Raw genomic sequence first — 21,317 nt, 5'->3', positions numbered from 1 at the left:
GGATACTTAAAGGTACAGTATATACCAGAATAAGAATCTACTGCAGTGCCTCCTTTTAAAAGCAAATATCAAGTAAATCCATTTCGGGAATTCAATTTACTGCCACTGGCCTAATTCTAAAGAACCAACATCACCGAGAAGATTTGACAAGTTGGAAAGAAATTTAGTCCAAGAAAGTATCCCATTGTTAACTACCAGTAGTTAATTGGTACCAACAGAATGCAGAACACAGCTCGGGAAGTTGAAGTGAGACCAGTTCAGTCCTCTTGTCTTCCTGGCGTCACTTTGGAGGCCTTAAAACAAAGATCTGACGTGGATGATCTTTAACCATGGCCTCTGTGTTCCAATTAGTGCTGCAAAGTTAAATTCGGAGTGAAGTTGAACAAAGTCTAGTCTTCAGGTTTACACAACCAAATGTCTGGCTTCCAGTACAGAAGTGACCCTGACATTCGAAAAGCCAGGTATTTTATATAAATACTCACCAGCGGTCAATAAGTTCAAAATTTACCCTGGATCGCAACCTCCAAGGTCTCCACATCCCACCCTGTTTCGGAATGCTTCAGACCGTGGAAGCGGAAGCAGAGGCATGGAACACGCCCTCTGCTGAGCTTAAACTCAGGGCAGCTGCATTGTTGCATTTATTTAATAAACACTAATAAGTACCTCACACTGTGCAGAGCACAGAGGCGAGAAAAGAGAGGTAGGCATGGTTCCTGAGGGGGATATGTGGGGGAGATACACATTTAAAAATGATCACATCACATCACATTTCTGGTAAAAGCCATGAAGGAAAAGTGCAGGTTGTTATGAGGGATGGAGAGTTGAAGAAGGGAAGGTTTCCTTGGAAGTGACAGTGCAACTGAGATGGAAATAGCCAGGCTTGGAGGGAGAGGAGGGAAGGCATCTTGGCTTAGGAATAACCTGTGCCCGTGCAGTACAAAGGTACTGTGGTTGGCACAGCCCTGTCTCTGCAAGGAAGAGCGAGGGGAACTAGGAGGCCAGTGCAGCTGAAACAAAGTGACTGAGGGGCGGGTAGAGGGAGGTAAGCCTGAAGAGATGGGCGGGGCTTTATCCTAACTGGGAGACTGAGAAGCTTAGATTTGGATTTATAAAAGCGTATTCCGAATGCTTAAGGGAAAGTAGATGAATATGGTAAAGCAGATTCCACAAAGCCAGTCAGAAGCAACTGCATCAGGACTAGGGACAGATGGTGGTGGAAGTAAAGATGGGAGAAGGACTTGGATTCGAGAGGTATTTAGAAAATAGAATCAACAGGGCTTGCTGCTAAATACAGTGGAGATAAGGAAGAAGGTGGTATTAATTGGATAACGCCTAGACTTCTGGAAAGAACAACCAGGTGGCTGAGGTGCTACTTACCGAGATGGGCAACAATGGAGGAAGAATAGATTTGGGGAAGGTGCCGAGAATGCCTGTTAGACATGTGGACTGTTAGAGCTTGTGAGCCACTGAGCTGGAGATGCCACGTAGGTGGTTGTCTATACAGATTAAGAGTTCAGGAATGAAGACCATATAGAGAAATCAATGTGGATGCCACGGGCTTTCAAATGTATTTAAAAACCATGGGAGCAGATGAGATCATCTGCACTAGAAGGTACCCAGGGAAAAGCGGAGATGCCTCAGTGAAGACCAGGAGTCTGCAAGAAAGACTCAGAGGGAGCGGTTTGCAAGGTCAGAGAAAAACCAGGACAGAGTGATGGCAGAGAAGATTATGTAAGGGAGGATGTGGCAGGGATTGCTAACTAGTCTCCCAAATCCATTTCCTTTTCTTCCTGGTCACGCACCTGGACCACATGTCCCAGCCTCCCTTATAGTTTTGTGTGGTCGTGATGGAGATCTAGCCAAAAGAGTATAAGGCGATGGGATGTACCAGGCATGGTGGCAGGCCTTACAGCATGGTGGCGGAGTCTGTTCCTGACTCTCCACCTGGAGAAGAGCTGACCTGCCCACCTGAACACCTGTCCAGGATGGTTGCATAAGAAGGAAAATAAACTTCTATTGAGCTGCATCATTAGATGTTTAGATCTGCTTGTTACAGCTGTGAGCCCTCGCTGACTCCTCCAGACAATGGGACTAGCTGAACACTGCATTTGCGAGCAATTTCAATGGAGGTGTGAGGACAGATGCCTCATCTGACTGCAGGGGCTTGAAGCATAAGACGGAAAGTGAGAAAACAGGCATGGTGCATGCACTCCAAACTTTCTAGAAACTAAACTGTGAAGGGTGGGAAATGTGAGAGCAGAAAGTAGTCAGGTAGAGGACGGAGCAGGGTGGTTGGGAGGGACATTTCTTTTTTTAAGTAGAAGCACAAAGGGAAAGTATATCTATAGAAGAAGAATGACCAGTAGTAGAGGCTGAACAAGAGGAAAATGACATCATAAGGTTCTTGCTCAAAAAGAAAGACTTAACGAGAACCCTGGATGATAAGTAGAAAAAAAAATTTATATTTTAGAATAGAATCCAATAAAGATAAGCATAAAATAAAACTATCCAAAAATCACTGTTAAAATGCCATTATGTATTTGAGAAAGGTAACCCAATATGTAGATATTTACTTCCGTATTTGTAGTACCTAAAATAAAGCCAAGGATATAGTAGGTACTCAAGAAACACGTGCTGAATGAATGAATGAGTGCAATAACTAGCAATGGACATTTGCTAATAGGATTAAGAGGATGGTTCCAAGAAAAATCACGTGCTATTTAGCAATGAGAGTGAGAAAATGGGCATATTATGGTATAGACTGGCATAGAGGAAAAGCCCAAGTGATGTGTATTTTGTTTTATATTTTCATTGGTACATATTTTACCAGTGGTAAATCTATTGTCTGGTTAAATGAGTCACTTCCCGTGAGCACAGTGTGACTGGTCCTCAGCGGAGTGCATGGGTATTGTGAATTCATGAAGCGTCATCACCAGGAGCTATGGACAGCCTGCCCCGGGCACTGCGCTATGACAGGACAAGGAGCAACAATAAGATCCTCCGAGGTGTCTCCACATTCTGTGACCTCCTCACTTCTTCCCTTGGGGGCTGCTAATGTTCTTTGTATTGCTCAAGCTATGAAAAGGAAAACTTGCAGTCTTCCCTCTTTCCCCTCTGAACTGGCCTCTCTGCATAGACTAAGGAGTCATGGATTTGGGACAGTTTTCAAAATTGAAGCCAACTGGTAACTCCTGGAGAAGCATGTTCAATTGCACGCAAGCACTGTGGGATCTCTCAAGAATGTGGTTTTTATAAAAACTGGGGACAGGTATCAAAAGGAGCACTGGCGTTGGTGCGTACCTTACATGCATGCATACCTTATGATCGCTATGGGCATAAACATCTTGGTAGTCTTTTCTATCATTTTTCCACTTTGCAAGAGAAACTCTGTTTTTCATTTAGGCCCAATTCTCAGCTAACTTGCAGGGAGATTTGGCCACGTGCCTGAGATCTGGAAGTAAGTTCAACGGCTTGCCCCGGAAAGGAAAAGATATGCTCTCCCCTACCCTGTTCGGGTCCAGTTGCCTAGAATATGGACAGATTGAGGGCCAATGTGGAGGATGCAGAAGAGGTGAGCACCGAACTAGAAGGAGCCACGTCCCCGCACTGGGAGGCACAATATCAAACATGGATGATTACACTCTGACTCTTAAGTGAGAGGGGGTGTTCGGCTAAATAATGGGCCCCCGAAGCCGTCCACGTCCCAATCCCCAGAAGCTGGGAATATGTTACTTTACATGGCAAAAGGGACTTTCCAGTTGTGATTAAGTTAGAGACTTTGAAAGGGGGAGATTATTCTAAACTATCTGCACGGGCCCAATGTCATCACAAGGGTCCTTATAAGAGAGATGCAGGGGGGTCACAGTTAGAGAAGGAGATGTGACCATGGAAGCACAGAAAGAGATTCAAAGATGCTATGCTGCTGGCCTAGAAGATGGCGGATGGGCCATTGGTCAAGGAGAGTGGCAGCTTCTAGAAGCTAGAAAAGGCAAGGAAATGGATTCTCTCGAGAGTTTCTGGAGGGAGCACATCTAGTCAAGACTTGAATTTCAGCCCAGTAAGATCCACTTCGGACTTCTGACTTGTAGAACTGTAAGGTCATGAATTTGTGTGTTTTAAGCCACTAAGTTTATCACAATTTGTTAACACAGCAATACAAAACTAATACAGAGGGTAATAAATTTCTGATTTTTCTAAAGCCATGTTTACTTTGGGTTTACTAGACAAAACTGATCAGAAATTTGGACAAGATGCAGATGATTAAATACCTGTGATAAAGTGCTATGACAGGATGTTAAGGTGATTTTTCCCTTTTGTCTCTATTTTGACTAAGGTCCCAAGGCAGGGAATAATAGATGCCCCACTGCTCCACATTCTGGAAGTAAAGTATCAGTTTGTCCATTCGTAATTCCAAAGGTGGAGGACAAAATAGAGTTCTGCAGTGTTAGCACACGATCCACCTCCAGGTTACATAAGATCAGGCTGAGAATTCACTAGAGGGTAAAAGAGGCTGGCGGTGAGGGCTTCCTTGGAGGTGGTCAGTGGGCTGGGCATTCCCCATCCACCCCTCCTGAGCCCCAGGGAGTGAACTACTTCCTTAGCTTAACCACAGGCTCTCTGGAGTTTGGGGGTTGCAGGGACAGGTGTGTTCAGTGACATTAGCAGGATGATACATAGACTCAGTGCCAGAGGTGGACTGACCATGGAGCTCAAGAAGCTTAAGTTTCAGGCCTGTCCAGAATTTTATATTCATAAAGTGTACTCTTCTTCTTAAACAGCAGCAGAAGCCTGAGGCTGATGGAGAGTTCAGAGCAGTTAGCTGCAGGAGGCCAGGTCCAAGTCAGCGGTCCTCAGTAGGGGGGTGAAACCTCTGAGCAAACTAAACTACTGCCCCCACGAGAGAAGGAGCTAGCACATGGGCATCTCCCACAGGCAGAGTGGGCCAATGCCAGGCTACAACTGCATCCTGCATTGGCCTGGCTCTGCTCGGCTCTCCTCTCATCCCCTTTCCCTGCCAGAGCCTGGTGGGTAGGGGGGTGTTGGGACAAGGGAAGGAATAGCTTATGAGAGGTGGAGGAGATGGAGATGGGAAGAGAGAAGAAACTGAACATTCTCTTTCTACCCAAGCAAATTAAGGCTCTCACAGATGTAACATCATCCCATCTACTGGGATCCACTGAAAAAGGAGGAGTAAGTTTGAGTTAATTGCCCAAAGTAAGTAACAAGAATGGTGGCAGACTTACATTACACTTACTGAGTTTTCTAGTTCCTGATCCAATCCCTTTTCCCTGCTTTCATCTCTGGGGTGTTTTTGTAGGTTCTGATTGAAAATGCTATGGGTAAAGCCTTGTGAAAGGGTAAAGGCACAGAGGAAGCATTTAGTTTGGGCACTGACTGCTCTGTAGGATTTCCCCCGATGTGGGGATCCATCCCAGCAACAGCTATAATTTAGTCACTTCTTGTTTAGCAGCTGCCATGTGCATTGATTTCCACTTTTACACAATTGATTTTTGCTTCTGTTCCCATTTGTGCCTTTGTTTTTGGACAGATATCGTACGATGAGTGCCTGAGAACTGACTCAGAGAGGTCAGGAGACCTCATGAAGGAAGACCTTATTTGTCAATACAAACATCAACGAGTGAGTGCCCAGATTTACGGAGGAGACAGCATCATAGCTGAGTTTAACCTCAGCTTTTTTGTTTTCTACTCCAACTTGACATCAAGTGATTTAGAAAAGAAAGAAGTTGAACTACAATTATAAGTCTCGAGGACACTAGACTTGGAGTTGTTTTGGAATCTGGCCCAAAGTCCTTACGTCTTACCAGTCATCTCTTGGTGAAGAATTTTCCAGAATAGTAGAAAGATTAATAAATTCCTGGTAAGCAATTTTCTTGATAAAATGACAGCTCTATGTTCAGTAAATTTATTTCTATAGAAGATTTACTGCTTTTCCATCACCATCTTAGATACTTGCAAAGTAAAAATCTATCAATTCTCAAAATAGCAACATACTCAAGCAAGTATTAAAGCATTTCTTTCCTTTCTTACTGCAAAGCTTAAAGATAAAAATTTTGAATTTTGACCGTGTTGTTTTTTCTTAGAAATATTTAAAAATACCTTTTCAGCTCTCACTGGAATCCAGTAATGATTTTTAAATGTCCAGAAGATGAGGGTGACAAAGGAATGTTAAGCACAAACCAATGACTTCAGTTTGCACAGATCAGGACTTCTGGCTCATCTGTGTATAGTGCCCAGTCTCCCGAAAGCAGTGAAAGACAATATGAGGGCTGTGTCCACTCTCTCTTCCACTATGGTTTGGACATTTGTGGGAATCTGCAGGCATCCCTTACCTATCCATAATTACTTATTGATTTCTTGTTTTGTGAGTGCAATGGTGGCAAGAGCCAATGAAATGGATACAACAGCAGTAAGAAAAGAGAGCCCTGTGTGAGACGGGCTGTGAAGGGCATGACTCCACTCCTATCATAGCCCATTATTCACTGGCTGAAGGGTACACACAATCTGAGAGTCTATCTTCCTGACAATAAAAGGAAGGACATTTAAAGATGAGTTTTATGTTCTGTTTCTCTCATCAAAATTGCAATAGTGAATACAACATCTCTATCCAGAGAAACGGGACCATCTTCAGTTTCAAGCACAGGCTGTTTGGTATTCTTGGAGACACCAGCTCATTGTGTAAGATATGTTTCACATGTCAGGTGGGAGGGTGAGGGATGCTACAGGAACACAACTGTGAAAACACAGGGCCATGAATATTACTGGGGGAGAATCAGTCTGGTTTCTAGCCCAGATGATTGTCAACAAGAGTTTGATCCTAACATTTGATCTGTCTTTGATTTGATCCCTGCATTTATGAATGAAGGATTTTAATTCACTCATAGAGAGATTAGAGCATTTACTTCATGGATGAGAAACCCAAGGGGCAGGGATGGGACTGATGGAGAGATTCCCACAGTTTCCATGAAAGGATGTGAGGGTTCTTTGATGCAAGGTTTGAGGAAAGTTCCAGACTCTGACACACAAAGCAGAAGGAAGGCAGCATGGAGGCCCAGGCCTCCAAAACCTCTAGGGCTGTGAAGGCATGTCCAGCTGCACAGAGAGAACATTCTGCCAGATACGAGAATAGCCATGGACCATTTTAAGAGGTTATTTACTTTTCTGTAGACTCTGTGTTAGGAATGGTTACTGAGCAGGTTCAGACACCTGGATACAATACAACCCCAGCCCATCTCCGAGTGTTGACTGGGAGACCTGGTGAGTGGAAGGTCTACGTACTGCTCCTCAGCAAGAGTCGGCCACAGAGACGCCCAAGGTCAGTTCTTACACTGATGCGCAGGGAGGTCTCAAGTCATTTGCCTAAGGTCAGGCTGCTAATAAGGGGCAGGCTGTGCCTTGAATCTCTGGCCATTTGATTCTAAGTCCTATGCTCTTTATACTTCATCAAAAAGTATGATGACCTCAAAGCCACTAATCTGCTCTCAAGTTTCATTAGAAATTGAATGCCCAGTGCCAGGGTAGCATAATCTCACTCTTTCTTCTGCTTTAAATAAACTTGGAGGAATATACTCATTTTGTGCTGCTACATTACAGAAGGGATGCTGACAAATTTGCAAGCATGTAGAAAAAACTGATAGCAACGGTGAAGGGTGTGGTATCACTGATATATCTAGAACTGAGTACGTCTGGCCTGAGAAGGGATGACCTCGTGGAGATATGATGGCTAGCTTCAAAAATGAGAAGGCTTTCACGCAGAAGAAAAATTAGACTTTTTCAGAATGGCGGTGGAGGGCAGAAGTTGCGGTGGAGGGCAGAAGTTGCCAATAAAGAGATTTTTGCTTAATGCAAGTAAGAACATCCTAAAATGGAATAATATGCCTCATTAGGTAGTGATTGCAATTGATATTAAGGTATTTGAAGAAAAGGAAATGACTACTGGAGCTCATCTGCCTTTCTTCTGTTAGTAAAATAACTACTTTCCTCCTACCACAAAGTTTTAGGAGGGATCATGGCTGCCTACTTTTCCCATCTCCCTTGCAGCTGGTGTGGCCACATGACTGAGTTCTTGGTCCCGGGATGTGAGCAGGTGTTTGGCAACTTTTGCATCACTTCCTTAAAAAGACCTCACTAGTCCTCACTTCCCCTCTCTCTTCCTATGGGCTGGTATGAGAGGGGAAGAGCTAGGGAGCTTTGCCCACACAGGCAAGGACGACCCCTTAGTGCAAGGCAAAGCAACACGACAGGTCCTGGGATCACCTGCTGGCCCTGGGCCACCTGCCTAACCAGGTATGGTTCCACGAGAGGAAAAGAGATACCTGTTTAGCTTGAGCTTCTGTATTTTTTAGTCTCTCTGTTAGAGCGGTTTAGCCTGTGTCCCAATCAATATAACTATTTCTTCGAGATGTACAGATTATTAAGGTACTATTATAAGTGTTGGTAAGCAATGGTTTCTATAATCTTATAATTCTGTCCACACCTTCCCCCTCAGTTTGTCTCCTGTCTTCCAAAATCAGCTAGCCCAACAGTCTCCCTATAGTCGAACATAAGCACTCCATAGTGTTGGTGACCTTGTTTTTTTTAAAGTACCAACGTTCAAGAAGTCAAGAACTTTTGATCTGCATCTCTTTTATCACTATATCAAGTCTGTTCCTAAGGCTCATATGCTTTTCCTTTAGAAAACACCCTGTGCAATGATACGGATGCTAAAGAAATTTTGAAGTTCTATTTGTGGTTATCAAAACTTAAGGATTGGTTAAAAAAAAAAGAAGTGATATGTTATTTAGCTTGTGCGTGATAACGTTCTTCTGCAATTGTTCATTTTCCCTTAGGGGAGAAAACAAGGAGTCCAAGCCACACTGAAGTTGAAGGTTCAGATAATACAAATATTTTTTGGCTCAAAATGTATCAGGAATCAAATATAATTTTGTACTGGTCAACACACCCAGCCAGGAGAATATTCTGATGTATTAAATGTGTGTCTCTCTAAGTAAAATAAAATGGTTGAGCTAATGAAATGAGATTCCAGCCTCTGTGCCTGGGTTCTAGGAGGAAGTAAGCCAACGACAGATGGACCTTTAGTTCTGTCCCATAGATATGCCATTTTCCCTTCAATTTCTATCTCTCTACTCATGTTAGTCCTCTGATCCATAATGCCCTTACCTCTTACTTCCTGATTTATGCAAACTCTATACTTACTTCAAGATTTTACTCTATAATTTTCCTTCTCCTAATTCATCCAGTAAATCTTTAGTATATAATTCTGAACCAAATGAGGTTTCCGAAAATTGTTCCATATTTCATTTTTACCCACAGTAGCTGCTTCCCATGTCTTATGTTTTCTCTGGAACTCTTTCTTTTCTAAGCCTAAAATAGCTGTTTAATAAATAGATTTGAAGCACGGATAATTAAAAGATATGGATCAGACATTTTTTCACTGATATGTAAATTGTCAATGAAGGACAAGATAGAAATCCATTTCCCCTCTGATTGAAAACAATTCAGAAGGATGAATGAGTTCGTTTTTCTCACAAAAAGACTTTTCAAAAAGAAAAGCTTTTGTGAATTTTAAGCTTTGCCATTAGCAGCACTTATAATATTGAACATAAAGGTCCTCATTTCATTTCACAACTGCATAATTTGGAAATTATTAAGAAGAGCTCTTTCTCGATGTTTTTTAATCATGAGTCAACTAAAAACATCACCGTCAGTTTCTCCAGCCCATCCTTCCTGACTCTCCTCACACGAAACACGTTTTAAAGCACCTTTAGCTCTTGAGTTTTAGCTCCATTAAATTCCTGTGAACACATTCTTTTTTTTTCATGGAAATAGAAAGACAATTACACTTTTTGAACTCTACTACCAACACAGAAAAAAACAAAGGTGGAAATCTCGTACTACCATTCAACAAATAACCAGTAGCATCTCTAAAAGCAGTTTCCCTTCAATGCACATAAGTATGAGAAGGTGTATTTCAGCAAAGAGACCTTCAGCATCCGGGGGGAAGTGGAGTTTATTTGAGGCAGTAATATTTCATTGAGCTTCTGGAGCCACTGAGTCAGAACCATGAGCTTCTCTCTAACTCATAGCGTGTTCCTCCTGTCAGGCTGCCTGTTTAGCTGAAGGACTCCGTACTGGAAGAGAATTCATTTGGCTCTTGGAGGAGTCCAAGGAGGAATTAAGCAGGAATGCTGGGATATGAGTTTCAACCAAAACAAAATGGGACCCAAAACATTTTAGATGAAGGGCTTATCTTACTGTGCATGATACTTAGAAAAGGATATAATTAATCTAGAATGCTCCTCTAACAGTTAATTTTGCCATGTCTGTTTCAATTTAAACATACTTCCTCTTAGGGAATAGGGAAAATCTTGAAAGAAAAATGTATAGGTTAAACTTCATAAATTAAAGCGCAAAGTAATGAATGCTTAAGGGAAAGAAGACCTTGGGGAAATCTAGGAACAGGCTATAACTTAGTAGAGCCAGTTATTAAATATTTGCTTTTTCCTATTGGCTTAGAAAAAGACAAATCTTCCCTCTGGCAAGGTGGGTCTCACTCTCTCTGATGTGAGCCTCTGGCTACAGCCCCATACCCCTACCCCAAGACTGGTAGGCTGGGCATGAAGGCAGCAATGACTTCGGCTCCCTCTCCTCCAGGCAGGCATCCAGGGTGCCACAAGAAGGTGCTTCAGGCAGTTGTTGATGGAAGCCCATGCTCCTGCCCCAGCCGCGTTGATGCTTTCTGAATCCCTACTGAGATGAATGCCTAAGCTATCTTCCCTGCATATCAATCATGTTCTCTTCCCCTATTTGTTAACTTAGATCTATGTGGGATCACCAATTGTTTAAACTACCCATGTTTGCTAGTCTGGTAACAACAAAACAATAACTTTCTGGGAGACATTTTAAAGAATTTAACCCTCTTAACCAAAAAAGAAAAATTATGCATCCTTTATTTAGCAGCATTTGGAAATGAGGTGTAGAATCTAAATTTCTAGATGTGACATTTTTCTCTTAAGGTTTTATTTCTAAACCATTTTGGGGATGAAGATGCCTTTGAGATGTTTGATATTAATTCCCGTCTGCCTCGGGAGAGTCTACTGAACATACCCCTAGCCTCCTCCTCACGGTCTACAGCCCACATCAGGAACATCAGCCCTTTCGTCCTCTGCAGTAAGTTGGTGGGGGTCTTGGGCTAGGAACACCATCAAGCTGTTGAGTCCTCTACTCAATGCTCCTGGACTGCAAGACTTTTCAACTTCCCGAATTGCTTTTTATATTTTTTTCAGTCTCCTCGCCAAAATTACTTCAATTGCTTGTTGACACTTGTTGATGCTTTTTTTTTTTTTTTTTGGCAAAAGCCCTCAGTTCATTAAGTTTTAGTCTATTGTACAATATGGAAGTTCAGGAAAACAAGTATTTTCTTTTCTATACGACGACCTAGGGTAAGGCCTGATGAGTGTGGGTCTGAGCAGTCCAGAAAGTTCATGGATTTTACTGTATATTCAGGGGACACTTAGTGACCCCTTTTCTTCTGCTTCTTCATAGATTCTGTTATTTCAGTTGTGTTTCAATTACTCAGACTCTTGGACAATTGCCCTTCATATCTATGATGCATCTCATTATGACCAAATACTGTGTCTTTGGGCTCAGGGCTTGTGTGTAGCTCATGAGCCAAGAAGGCAAAGTAAATCTTACCTTTTTGTAGAGACTCCTCAGGTCTCGGTACTGCCACATGCTGTTTAGGACCTGAGATGCGGCCTTGACCACTTTTGGAGAGTGTCTGATAAAGAAAAGACAGGACATGCAAGATGGTGAGCAGGACAGCCGGGCTTCAAATTGACACTGACTTGGCAGGAAATGTCATGAATAAATATCCTCACGGGGTTTCTGGCTCTTTTCCTCTCAGTCTGGGGAGTGCAAGGGATGGCTCCACCGGTCTCCATCCTCGTTCTCATCAACACACTCATGAGGCTAAGAGACTGGAATGCATCCCAGTTTTGCAAAGAATTTTCAAAATGGAAACCAAAGAGCAGAGCATTGAGTCAGGATGCAGATGTAAGGTTTGACATAAGAAGAGAAAAACAGCAATTAAGAAGGGCCCCAGATTCAGGGGTTTTAATGGCAGTGTTGTACAACACCTGTGTAGTAGAAGAAAGAAGCTATTCATTTTCTCCACTGAGGCATGAGAGCATACACTGGGCTGGCTCTACGCGCCTGCGTGATTACAGGGAGCTGCTCTCCAGCTCCTGCTGATGCCAAGCACGAGAGACTGGCAGTGAAGGCAGACGTGTGCACACACTGCACACACACTCTCTTACATTTATATAGAGGAATGAATAAGCATCTATAAATAACAGCCTTCATACAATTAAAGTTCTAGCCTCTGGACCATAGGGAGAAACTAGCGTCACATAAACATTTGGACTAGTGGTTTTTAACATTCTTTTGAGTCATGGCTTTGAAATCCCTATGAAATAGTAGCTACATATTTTGCCTTGTGGTTCAGCGCCAATATGCATGTCAAAACAGACACTAGGTCCATAAATCTATGTTGATTTAATTCAATCAAATTCTTGGAAGTCTCTTTGCCTAGTGGTGAGGGAAACTGTTAATTACCTGCTGATTCTTTGTTTTAATGGGCTGATTCCACAACCAGCTGCACAACGCTAGTGGCTGCCATTGACATTGAGCCTATCTCAGCGGCTGGCACACTTTTTCTATAAAGGTGCAGGTAATAAACATTCCTGGCTTTGGGGCCATATGGTCTCTGTCGCAGCCACTCAACTCTGTCATTGTAGGATGAGAGGAGTTGTAAATAATATATAAATGAATGGATGTGGCTGTGTTCCAATCAAACGTTATTTACAAAAGCAGGCAGTGGTGGGGTGTGGCCGGTGGCCGTAGTATGCTGACCCCTGGTCTATGTGAGTGTTGACTCCTGGATCTGGGCAGGACATAAAGATTCACGAAGACGCCAACGTGAAGTCCACCCCACAAGCTGACTTGTGGTGCAGTGGCCCATAGATCCCCTAAGAGAATATCTGAATTGAGACCGAAAATGCCTTTGACATAAAGTGGTCTTTGAAATAGAAAGTGAGCAGATGGGTAGATGGGATCAGGTTGAGGTTGAATTTGAGAGACAGAGTAAATGAATGTTTCAAGAACATGCATTTTGTAATTAAATTATGGGATGCTACTACATTGTCAGTTAGATGTCAGCTATTTTCCTGGGTCTTCATGTTTGCAACTTAGACCAACTAAGTTTAAGGTTTATTCATCCATTTATTTACTGGTAACAGTAATAGCCACTCTTACAATTATTATTACTGAGATGGAATTCAATTTCTGCTGTGTTTGAAATCTATTAGTTATATCATGTACTTCTAAAATTAAAAAAATAGAGTTCTTATAAATTCCAAAGTTTTTCTCTATGAAAGATGAGCTATATTTAAGTAACATAAATATTTTCTTTTAGTAAAATAGGCAGTTGCTAAATAATTTCACAATTTATGTTAGTACCATGCTCTAAATTAATATTAAATTTCTTTGACTTAAAGACAGAGTTTTAGATCTTTTCATGGAAATAGATCAAGTACATTTTATTCTTATATAATCAATGCTGAACAAAGATTAAATGCTATGTTTTGCTGTATTTTATCATTGTTAGCTAGAATATGTCCATGACAATACCCAAGCAACTCTGGAAAACATCTATTAATATTCAGGTAGCGACAATGTAGTTGAAACATATTTAGTATGCAAAAATTCCTCTGACACAGTGTAATTTTTTGTTTCTACTTTTTTCTTGGTTACAAAATAGAAAGAGACTGTGAATGTGTAATGAGTAGCAGGTTTTAACCTCCCAATTAAAATGCCAATACATCACGGTGTTATAATAACACATGAAGGTCAAAGAAACATTGCTTTCTTTTTCAACTTTAATTTTGATCCATCCACTAGACTGGTACCATAGCAACATCTACTTGAAAAACTATAACTATTGATTGAAGGACTTGAACAATTGAGTGTTTCTAACGTGACAAGTGATTATAACCTAAGTCACAATACACTGTTCCTTCCCGACAAGTAACAGTTGAGACTGTTAATGGCTTTTCTGTCTTATGACAAAATACAGTGACACATTCAACACTATTTCCTATATAACTGTTAAAATTAGAAGAAAAAACCCAAATGTACTTTTGAAACAGATGGACATGATAGAATGTCCATAATGGGTGTTTAAAAAGATGTGATGTGAAAAGAACAATATAAGTTATCAGACTTCAAAATGGTAAGTATAAGACTCCTATAAGAGTCATTAATGATTACGCAATGTCTGAGCTTCACTGGAGTTGTCAAATCAGGGGTGGCTGAAGACTTCAGTGGGTGCAATTCATCTGGGGTGTTCCGCACAGCCATTGCAGCAACAGGACCACACAACATCAGGCCCAGTGGTAGTATTAGCAAGACACGGTGAGTTATACAATTCAAACAGACTGTGAACGGCAGCTTGACAGTCTGACCTACTGATATCATGGCATATTTAAGCTTGCGTATATTTAGAAATAAAATGTATAAATAGATAAAATGGAGAATCACAGATAGGCACATCTCTCCATCTGTGTTTTCTCATGCTGTCTCATATTGAAAAATCAGGTTTGAACTAAATTTACTTCTGTAAATAATTTTTAAGGACAATTTAGGGAGGGCAGATTTGCAAGAATTTTTATAAATTAACCAGAGTGAACTGATTGCCTCCATTTTCCAAATATTAAATCATCCTTAATTCCAAAAATTCTATTTTCAATAAAGAATTTTCATTTTATTAAAACATCTCTGGAAGGCCATGGGAATCTCAGTGCCTACTGTCTTAATAGAATTGAGTGATAAACGATGAGTTTAGAGCTAAGATTCAGAGTAATTCTCCTGGATTCATTTTGTTTTAAGAGCAGTGAGAAGCACAACCAAACTGACAGGTAGGTGGCAGATGAGGATATCTATAGTTCTAAAAACCCTGTTTTGATCCTTGAATTAGTCACTACATAAAAAAGAGATAATCTACATGAAAGAATGGCTGAGACAGTCTAAGCAGGAGAACTATAACTGGGAAGATGCTTGACTCAACCCAATTCAACACTTCTTATTAAACATGTCAATCCAGGCTGTTACATTAGAAAAAAGATAAAGGAACTTTGAGATGAAAACAAGTGACTATTCCAGAAGGAAATTTTCAATCAAATTAAAGGACATTTACAAGATCATTTGTAGTGAAAGAAAATTCCCATTATCAACAATCAAGATTGGACCATTTTCTGGATTGGCAAAGTGAATATATACTATTTCACAGATGGCTTCCTTAAACAATTTTTTTTTTTTTTTTTTTTTTTTTTGCTGAGGAGGATTATTTATTTATTTATTTATTTTTTGCTGAGGAGGATTCCCCCTGAAGTAACATCTGTGCCAATCACCCTCTTTTTGTTTTTGCTTGAGGAAGATTAGGCTTGAGCTAATATCTGTGCTAATCTTGCTTTACGTCATACGTGGGTCACAGCCACAGCATGGCTGACGAGTGGTACAGGTCCGCACCTGGGATCCAAACCTGTGAACCTGGGCTGCTGAAGCAGAGTGCACCAAATGTAACCACTATACCACGGGGCTTAAACAATTTTTTAATTAGTTTCACCAAATAACTTCCTTTGACTATAGGACTGATAAGAGCATCTTTTCTCTTTAAGGCCCATTTAGTGATGCTTACCGCCATAAGGATGCTCACATAGTTGGAAGGAATGAATATATGCCAAACTACCCCTCAAAGTTCTCTAGTCTTAAAATTTAGAAAAAATTTGAATGTCTCATGATTATAGACAAATATGCCAGAGTGTTTTTGTGAATTATGGTTTTATTCTGTGTGTATGTGTGTTTACTTAAAAAAGCATTAACACATAAGCTCTTAATGCACAAAACAGGTAAGCATTTCAGTGAGAGATTTCAAAGGTCTGCTGAAGCTGCATGAAGAAGAAAACCATGTGGCTGCCTGCCTGTGGAAAACAGCACTTTATTGTAAGTGCAATAAAATAAAGTATAGTTCAAGCCAACCATCTCCATCGCACAAGTATAACCTGAGTCCCACCGGGCTTCTCTGTTTGCTGTAGAAAAGTATTCAAATCCTAATACTGAACTGTTGACTGAACCTAGGTGGAGGTCTCAGGGTGCTTAAACGGAAAACCTGAAACTTGTTTTGTAATACATGGTAATATCCTGAATTAAATGAAATAATGGGAGAATTTCCAAAAAGTCTCAAAGTGCCTCCCTCACAGGCTTTAATAACACAAGAAAAATTATTTAGCATTTAGATGTAAAGGAGTGGGGAAGGACAGGGAATGACAAGTCAAGAAGTAGACTTCTGATAACAAAAGGTTTACCCTTTTAATCTTATTTGATTATATTGAGGGACTTCCAGGAGGATAAATTTAATTAAGGTTAGTGAGTGTTTCTGTAAAACTGCCAGCTCGCTGATACACTGACGCTCTGGCTTGTGAAGATATTTTCTGGTTGCATACAGTAAGATACCATTGATTCTTAAATCAAACTGGGGGCATTCCTATTTGTGGCGGTGCAGCTGCTTCCACATGGAGCCTTATCTCTTTTTATTCCATTCATATAAAAGCCCTCCTTCCTTGCCACCATCCCCTCTTCTGGGAAATTTCTGTTTGTCCTTTAAGATTTGATTAGCACGTCTTTCAGGAAGTCCATTATGACAGCTCCTCTCTTAGTTTTAGATTGGGAAGTGCAGGCATAGTGACTTGTTCAATTAAATAGTTTTCCCCAAATCCACAGCTAGTCAGGGAGGGTGCTGGATTGGCCCTGAGTTCCCTCTGTCTCCATCACACTCTTTTCTCCCCAATCCTCCCTGCATGATGACTTGCTAGACACAGCCGAAGAGGCACAGAGAAAAGGATGTGAATCCCAGTGCCAACACTTTGACTTGCAGCCACAGAGGAACAACTACCACAAGATACCTGAATGTATTCAGGTAAAGCTGATTGTGTCTTCTGTGTTGGAGGAATACAACAGTGTATGCACGTGGATTGTCAAGTCTATCTTACCAATATCGTGGTAGTCACCAAGTCATGAGTTATTCAACAAATTGAAATTCCCCGTAGCATCAGCTTTCATTGTGGGGTGGGAAAACTGGAAACCATTTGCCGTTTCCTTCTCTTGATTATCAGAGACAGATGCTTTCCAATGACATTCAGTAGCGTTACTCATCCCAAGGGGCGATGGGCACACTTAGAACCAATTCTATCAACACCAATTCTACCGTGATATCAAGTGACTGTCTGACTTACTTATCTCCTTTGCTTTTGGAGATGCCGACCAACTTCTCGATGCCACCAGCATCCCGTAAGGCCTTGGCGTTCTCCATGTTCTTGGTGATCACTTCATGCAGGGTGCAGCAGACGGCTGTCACTGTATCGTCCGACATGGCCTTGCTGGCTGTGTTGTTGCTGTTATTCCCTCCTGGGAGCCTGTGGACAAGGTCTCGCATGGCGTATTTGCCTTTGGAAAAGAAAATGAAGGAAAGAGTTGAAATGAGGCCAGAATGGAGGAAGAGGGCAGAGGAGATGTGGGGACAGGGGAGAAAAGCAAACACAAGAGGCCACATTAATGCAATGTCTGTTTCCCATCACTAATTATCCTCTACTGGGTAATTTTGGACACATATACAGAGAAAACAGTATGTCATCATGGCAAACGCATGGACTTGGATGCTAGATGGATGTGGAAGTGAATCTCTGGGAGAGTTATTTCACACCTCCAAGCCTCAGCCTTCTTCATCTGTAGAGAAAGAACAATAATGGTACCTATCTTATAAGGCTGCTGCAAAGATTAAATGAGTAATGGTGTGAAAAGCATTTAACATCCGAGGATTCCTGAGGACGAAGGACTCAATAGACGGTAGCTGCCGGGGGATTCCTGCTTAGTATTCACAGAAGTCAGGAAAACATGGTAATGGTAAATCTACTATAACCTCAAAAATGTCTTGCCAGGAGCAATGTTGGGCCCTGTATTATTTAACAGATTAGAGTCAAACCACAAATATGTGGAGAACATGATCACATAGATGACTTCTGAGTTCTGGCCCCCATAAAGCAAAGAGAAACATTTAAAGCAGGAGAGAGAAGCTTTACAAATAACATATAACTAGGTATCCTTTGAACCAGGGTAAGTGGATGACCTGCTTGTCTCCGATGGAATTTTACTGCTTGGGTCTACCATATAACATTTACTAATTTGACATGTTTGCCTTTGTGTGAAAAAAATAAAATTCAACTTTGCTCCCTCAATTCCCTTTATCGTTATTAATCTTGCTACACCCGATGATAAAGCTACTTATAATGACATCTTTATGGAGTACTTTTAGTTTACAAAGCACTTTAGGCATTACCGATAAACCTGCAGGACAATTAATTCATCCCGCCTGCAGCTTCCTGTTCTGTTTCATTAATCTACTCTGGAACTAAGTAAATGAGAGCCGGTAGCAAACTTGGCTGTTCATCATTTTTTGGATGGAACTGGCATGTGTCCAAAGTTTAATCCCTTCCTGGTCTCCCATCTCCCAATTAGATGTATTTAACTAGCTCCTAAAAGCCATTGGAAAGCTTTTTCCTCCATACATGTCTCTAAAGGACAGTCTCTTTTCCTGTTGAATTCTCTGGTCCATGGTGCCTGGGGGTAGAAAAAGGAACTCCGTGGGAAGAGGTGATGATATCTTAATTCCAGGCAGTAATAAATAAAACATAGGCCCTTGTAATTTTGGTATCTGCTCTTATTCTATGTTTGTGTGGCTTATTTTAGCATGGACAAAAAAAAAAAAATGCTGATGTCTAAATTACTGAAATAGCAAAGAGTCTTCATCACTTGATGGTAGCTGAAAAGGGTCTGACAAAAGTGGTTTGCCTGAGAACCCCCAAATGTAGCAAATTTATTTTCTAATGACAGCACTTAAAATAGTTAGAAGAAGACCCTTTCTACACGGGTAGTCCTCTGAGCAACTTGCTGTATGTATTTATCATTAAATCGCTTTCAACTCCGGCTAAGAGTTTACTTTTGTTGGGATCAGCATGTCGGCGACTTTATCAGTTCATTAACCCCCACAAACCACTGGCATAGAAACCTGAGTTCCACAGAAGAGAGAAGATGGATGAGTTCTTTTTCTTATAAGGGAAGTGATGGAGGAAGGAAACAGAAAACTATGTCAATCATTGTTCAGACAGGGACATTCACACCCCTGATCCGGTAGGAAAGACCGATCTTGTGACCTTGGACAGCATCAAGGTTGAAAGCAAAAATGAGGAGCGCGAGAAGATTCGGCTGTAGCATGTTTTGGTGTTTGTAATCACTGTTTTTAAAATGATGACAGACAAATTTGAAGGTGTGGTTTCATCCTGAATGGCTTCCCAACCTGTGAGCTCTGAATGAGATACAAGGTGTTCCCGGACCGGTCAGGTGGCAGGAACAACTGCCTCCCCCCAGCAGCCTCCTCGATTTGCCCCCGTGTGCAAATACTCTCACTTTCCATGTGCTCCATGGCGTGGAAAACAGCAGGAGTCACTGCCATATATAACCTACCACAACCTGTCGAGGAAACCCACTGGAATAATTTTATTTCTGATATTTCCAATACAGTTCACTGACATTTTAGTAGGCAACTGGGGATTTTTCATGCAGTCTATTTATTAGCTTATTTGGAGGGATACACTTTAGCCCATAATTTTGACTATCCAAGTGGAGAAACAAATCAAGTAAAAGTATTCCACAGAACAGAAGACCTGTGGGCAAAGTTTGTTAATTCTTTTAAGGATATAACAATTGTTTTAGCCTTTGATTACGCTGCTGAGAAAAGCTGCCTTCTCACAGTGGAACCTGAATCCTATCTTCATGTGAAGTTTGAGTTGCAAGAATAGCTTTTTAGTTCTTTCTTGAGTTTAGAAACTTTGAGTCTCATTGGGGGGAAAACAAAGCATGGAACACAGATTAGTTACAGCCACAAGTGACCTCATGTTGGATGCTAATAACGGAAGTTCAGGGATGGGAGAAATTTGACTGGACTGAGGTTGTCATGGAAGGCTTGATATAGGAAGTGGAAGTTTAGGATTTGTTCTTTAGGTCAGGGGAGCCTCCACTCTAGATATTTTACAGAGAGAATTCTGGTGCATCAAGAAGAAGGGAGGTTTCAGAATAGTAAGATTGAAGGTAGGAGAAACATGTCATCTTTTTCTTGTCAATAAAGTGCTTTCTCTCTGAACTTTTATTTTACTGAAATTATAAGCATTGCAACTCTAGGTATCTTGTGCCTATAATTGTTCTGTGTTCCATATTTTCTCCCCCCCTTCGAAGTTTCTAAACAATAAAAAGAACAAAAAAGAACAAAAAAGCTATTCTGGCTACCCAGTAGGAGGAATCTTGGCACCCCCTTCCCCCACGCCTCTGTCAGGCTTTTGGGTCCTTCAGGTCTGAGATTTCTTCAGAGATGAAAGCTGTTAACCTCCTTTTAAAGCAAATTCTCTTTTTTGTGTCACAGTGGTGATGACAAAAAGTTGCAAGGTAGGTGGGCCAAACTTTAACTTGCACACCCAAACATCATCAAGGTGATCAAATTGTTGCTTTTTTCTTTTGTTTTCAGAGAGCGAAATGGAGGGAGGTAGAGTTGTTTTTGGGCTAAGGAGCAGGGTGGGTGGACCACCAGGTGGATGCTGTCTCTTTAGGAACCTGGAGGAGGAACAAGTTGGAGCTTCTGCATGGGCCCAGGGACATTAAAGACACCTGGAGCTCAGCAGTGCCCTTGTGGGGGCATTAGGACACCAGGGAGATGCAGAGATCGTAGAAACACTCACTCTGCAGTTGAGCCTGGCATGAGGTAGAGTTGCTTCCTGTTTTAGAATGAACTGCTGAGGCCCACAAAAGGGACAGTGGCACCAGCAACCCCTGCAGACTGAAGACCACTCCCCCTTCCTCTGGGTTTAATTTGGTTTAAAAATAAGTAAACGCTATGACACTGAAATTTCAGACTGAAATTCACAGAGCGATTCATGTTGATGATACCATTTAGCAGGCAACAGTAATATTTCAGGACAAAAACAACCAGGACTTGTGACCATAAAGAGGTGGGCTTGGGGAGCTGGGTGTCAGGGACAGGAGAGCAGCCATGATGGAGAGTCCTAAAATGAAACTGACAACGATTGGAGGGAGTCCAGTGAAACGTTGAGAGTAATAGAGGCAAAGAGGATTCAGAAATC

General features: G+C 41.5%; 1 protein-coding gene across 12 annotated transcripts in view; it reads right to left on the bottom strand.

Annotated features, from left to right (window-relative positions):
- CTNND2 (catenin delta 2) overlaps nucleotides 1-21,317 on the bottom strand; it is an 883,391-nt gene that overhangs the window by 26,903 nt on the left and 835,171 nt on the right. For all 12 annotated transcript variants that reach the window (XM_070587191.1, XM_070587196.1, XM_070587195.1 and 9 more), the window contains 2 exons: nucleotides 17,367-17,577; nucleotides 11,713-11,797 (listed from right to left, as the gene is read on the bottom strand). In XM_070587191.1, the coding sequence (XP_070443292.1) occupies nucleotides 11,713-11,797; nucleotides 17,367-17,577 (296 nt within the window). The remainder of the gene's footprint in view (nucleotides 1-11,712; nucleotides 11,798-17,366; nucleotides 17,578-21,317) is intronic.

Source organism: Equus przewalskii, chromosome 20 (assembly GCF_037783145.1).
Source record: "Equus przewalskii isolate Varuska chromosome 20, EquPr2, whole genome shotgun sequence".
In the NCBI taxonomy this organism is placed as follows: Eukaryota; Metazoa; Chordata; class Mammalia; order Perissodactyla; family Equidae; genus Equus; species Equus przewalskii.
This window is presented reverse-complemented; position numbering and strand designations above follow the sequence as displayed.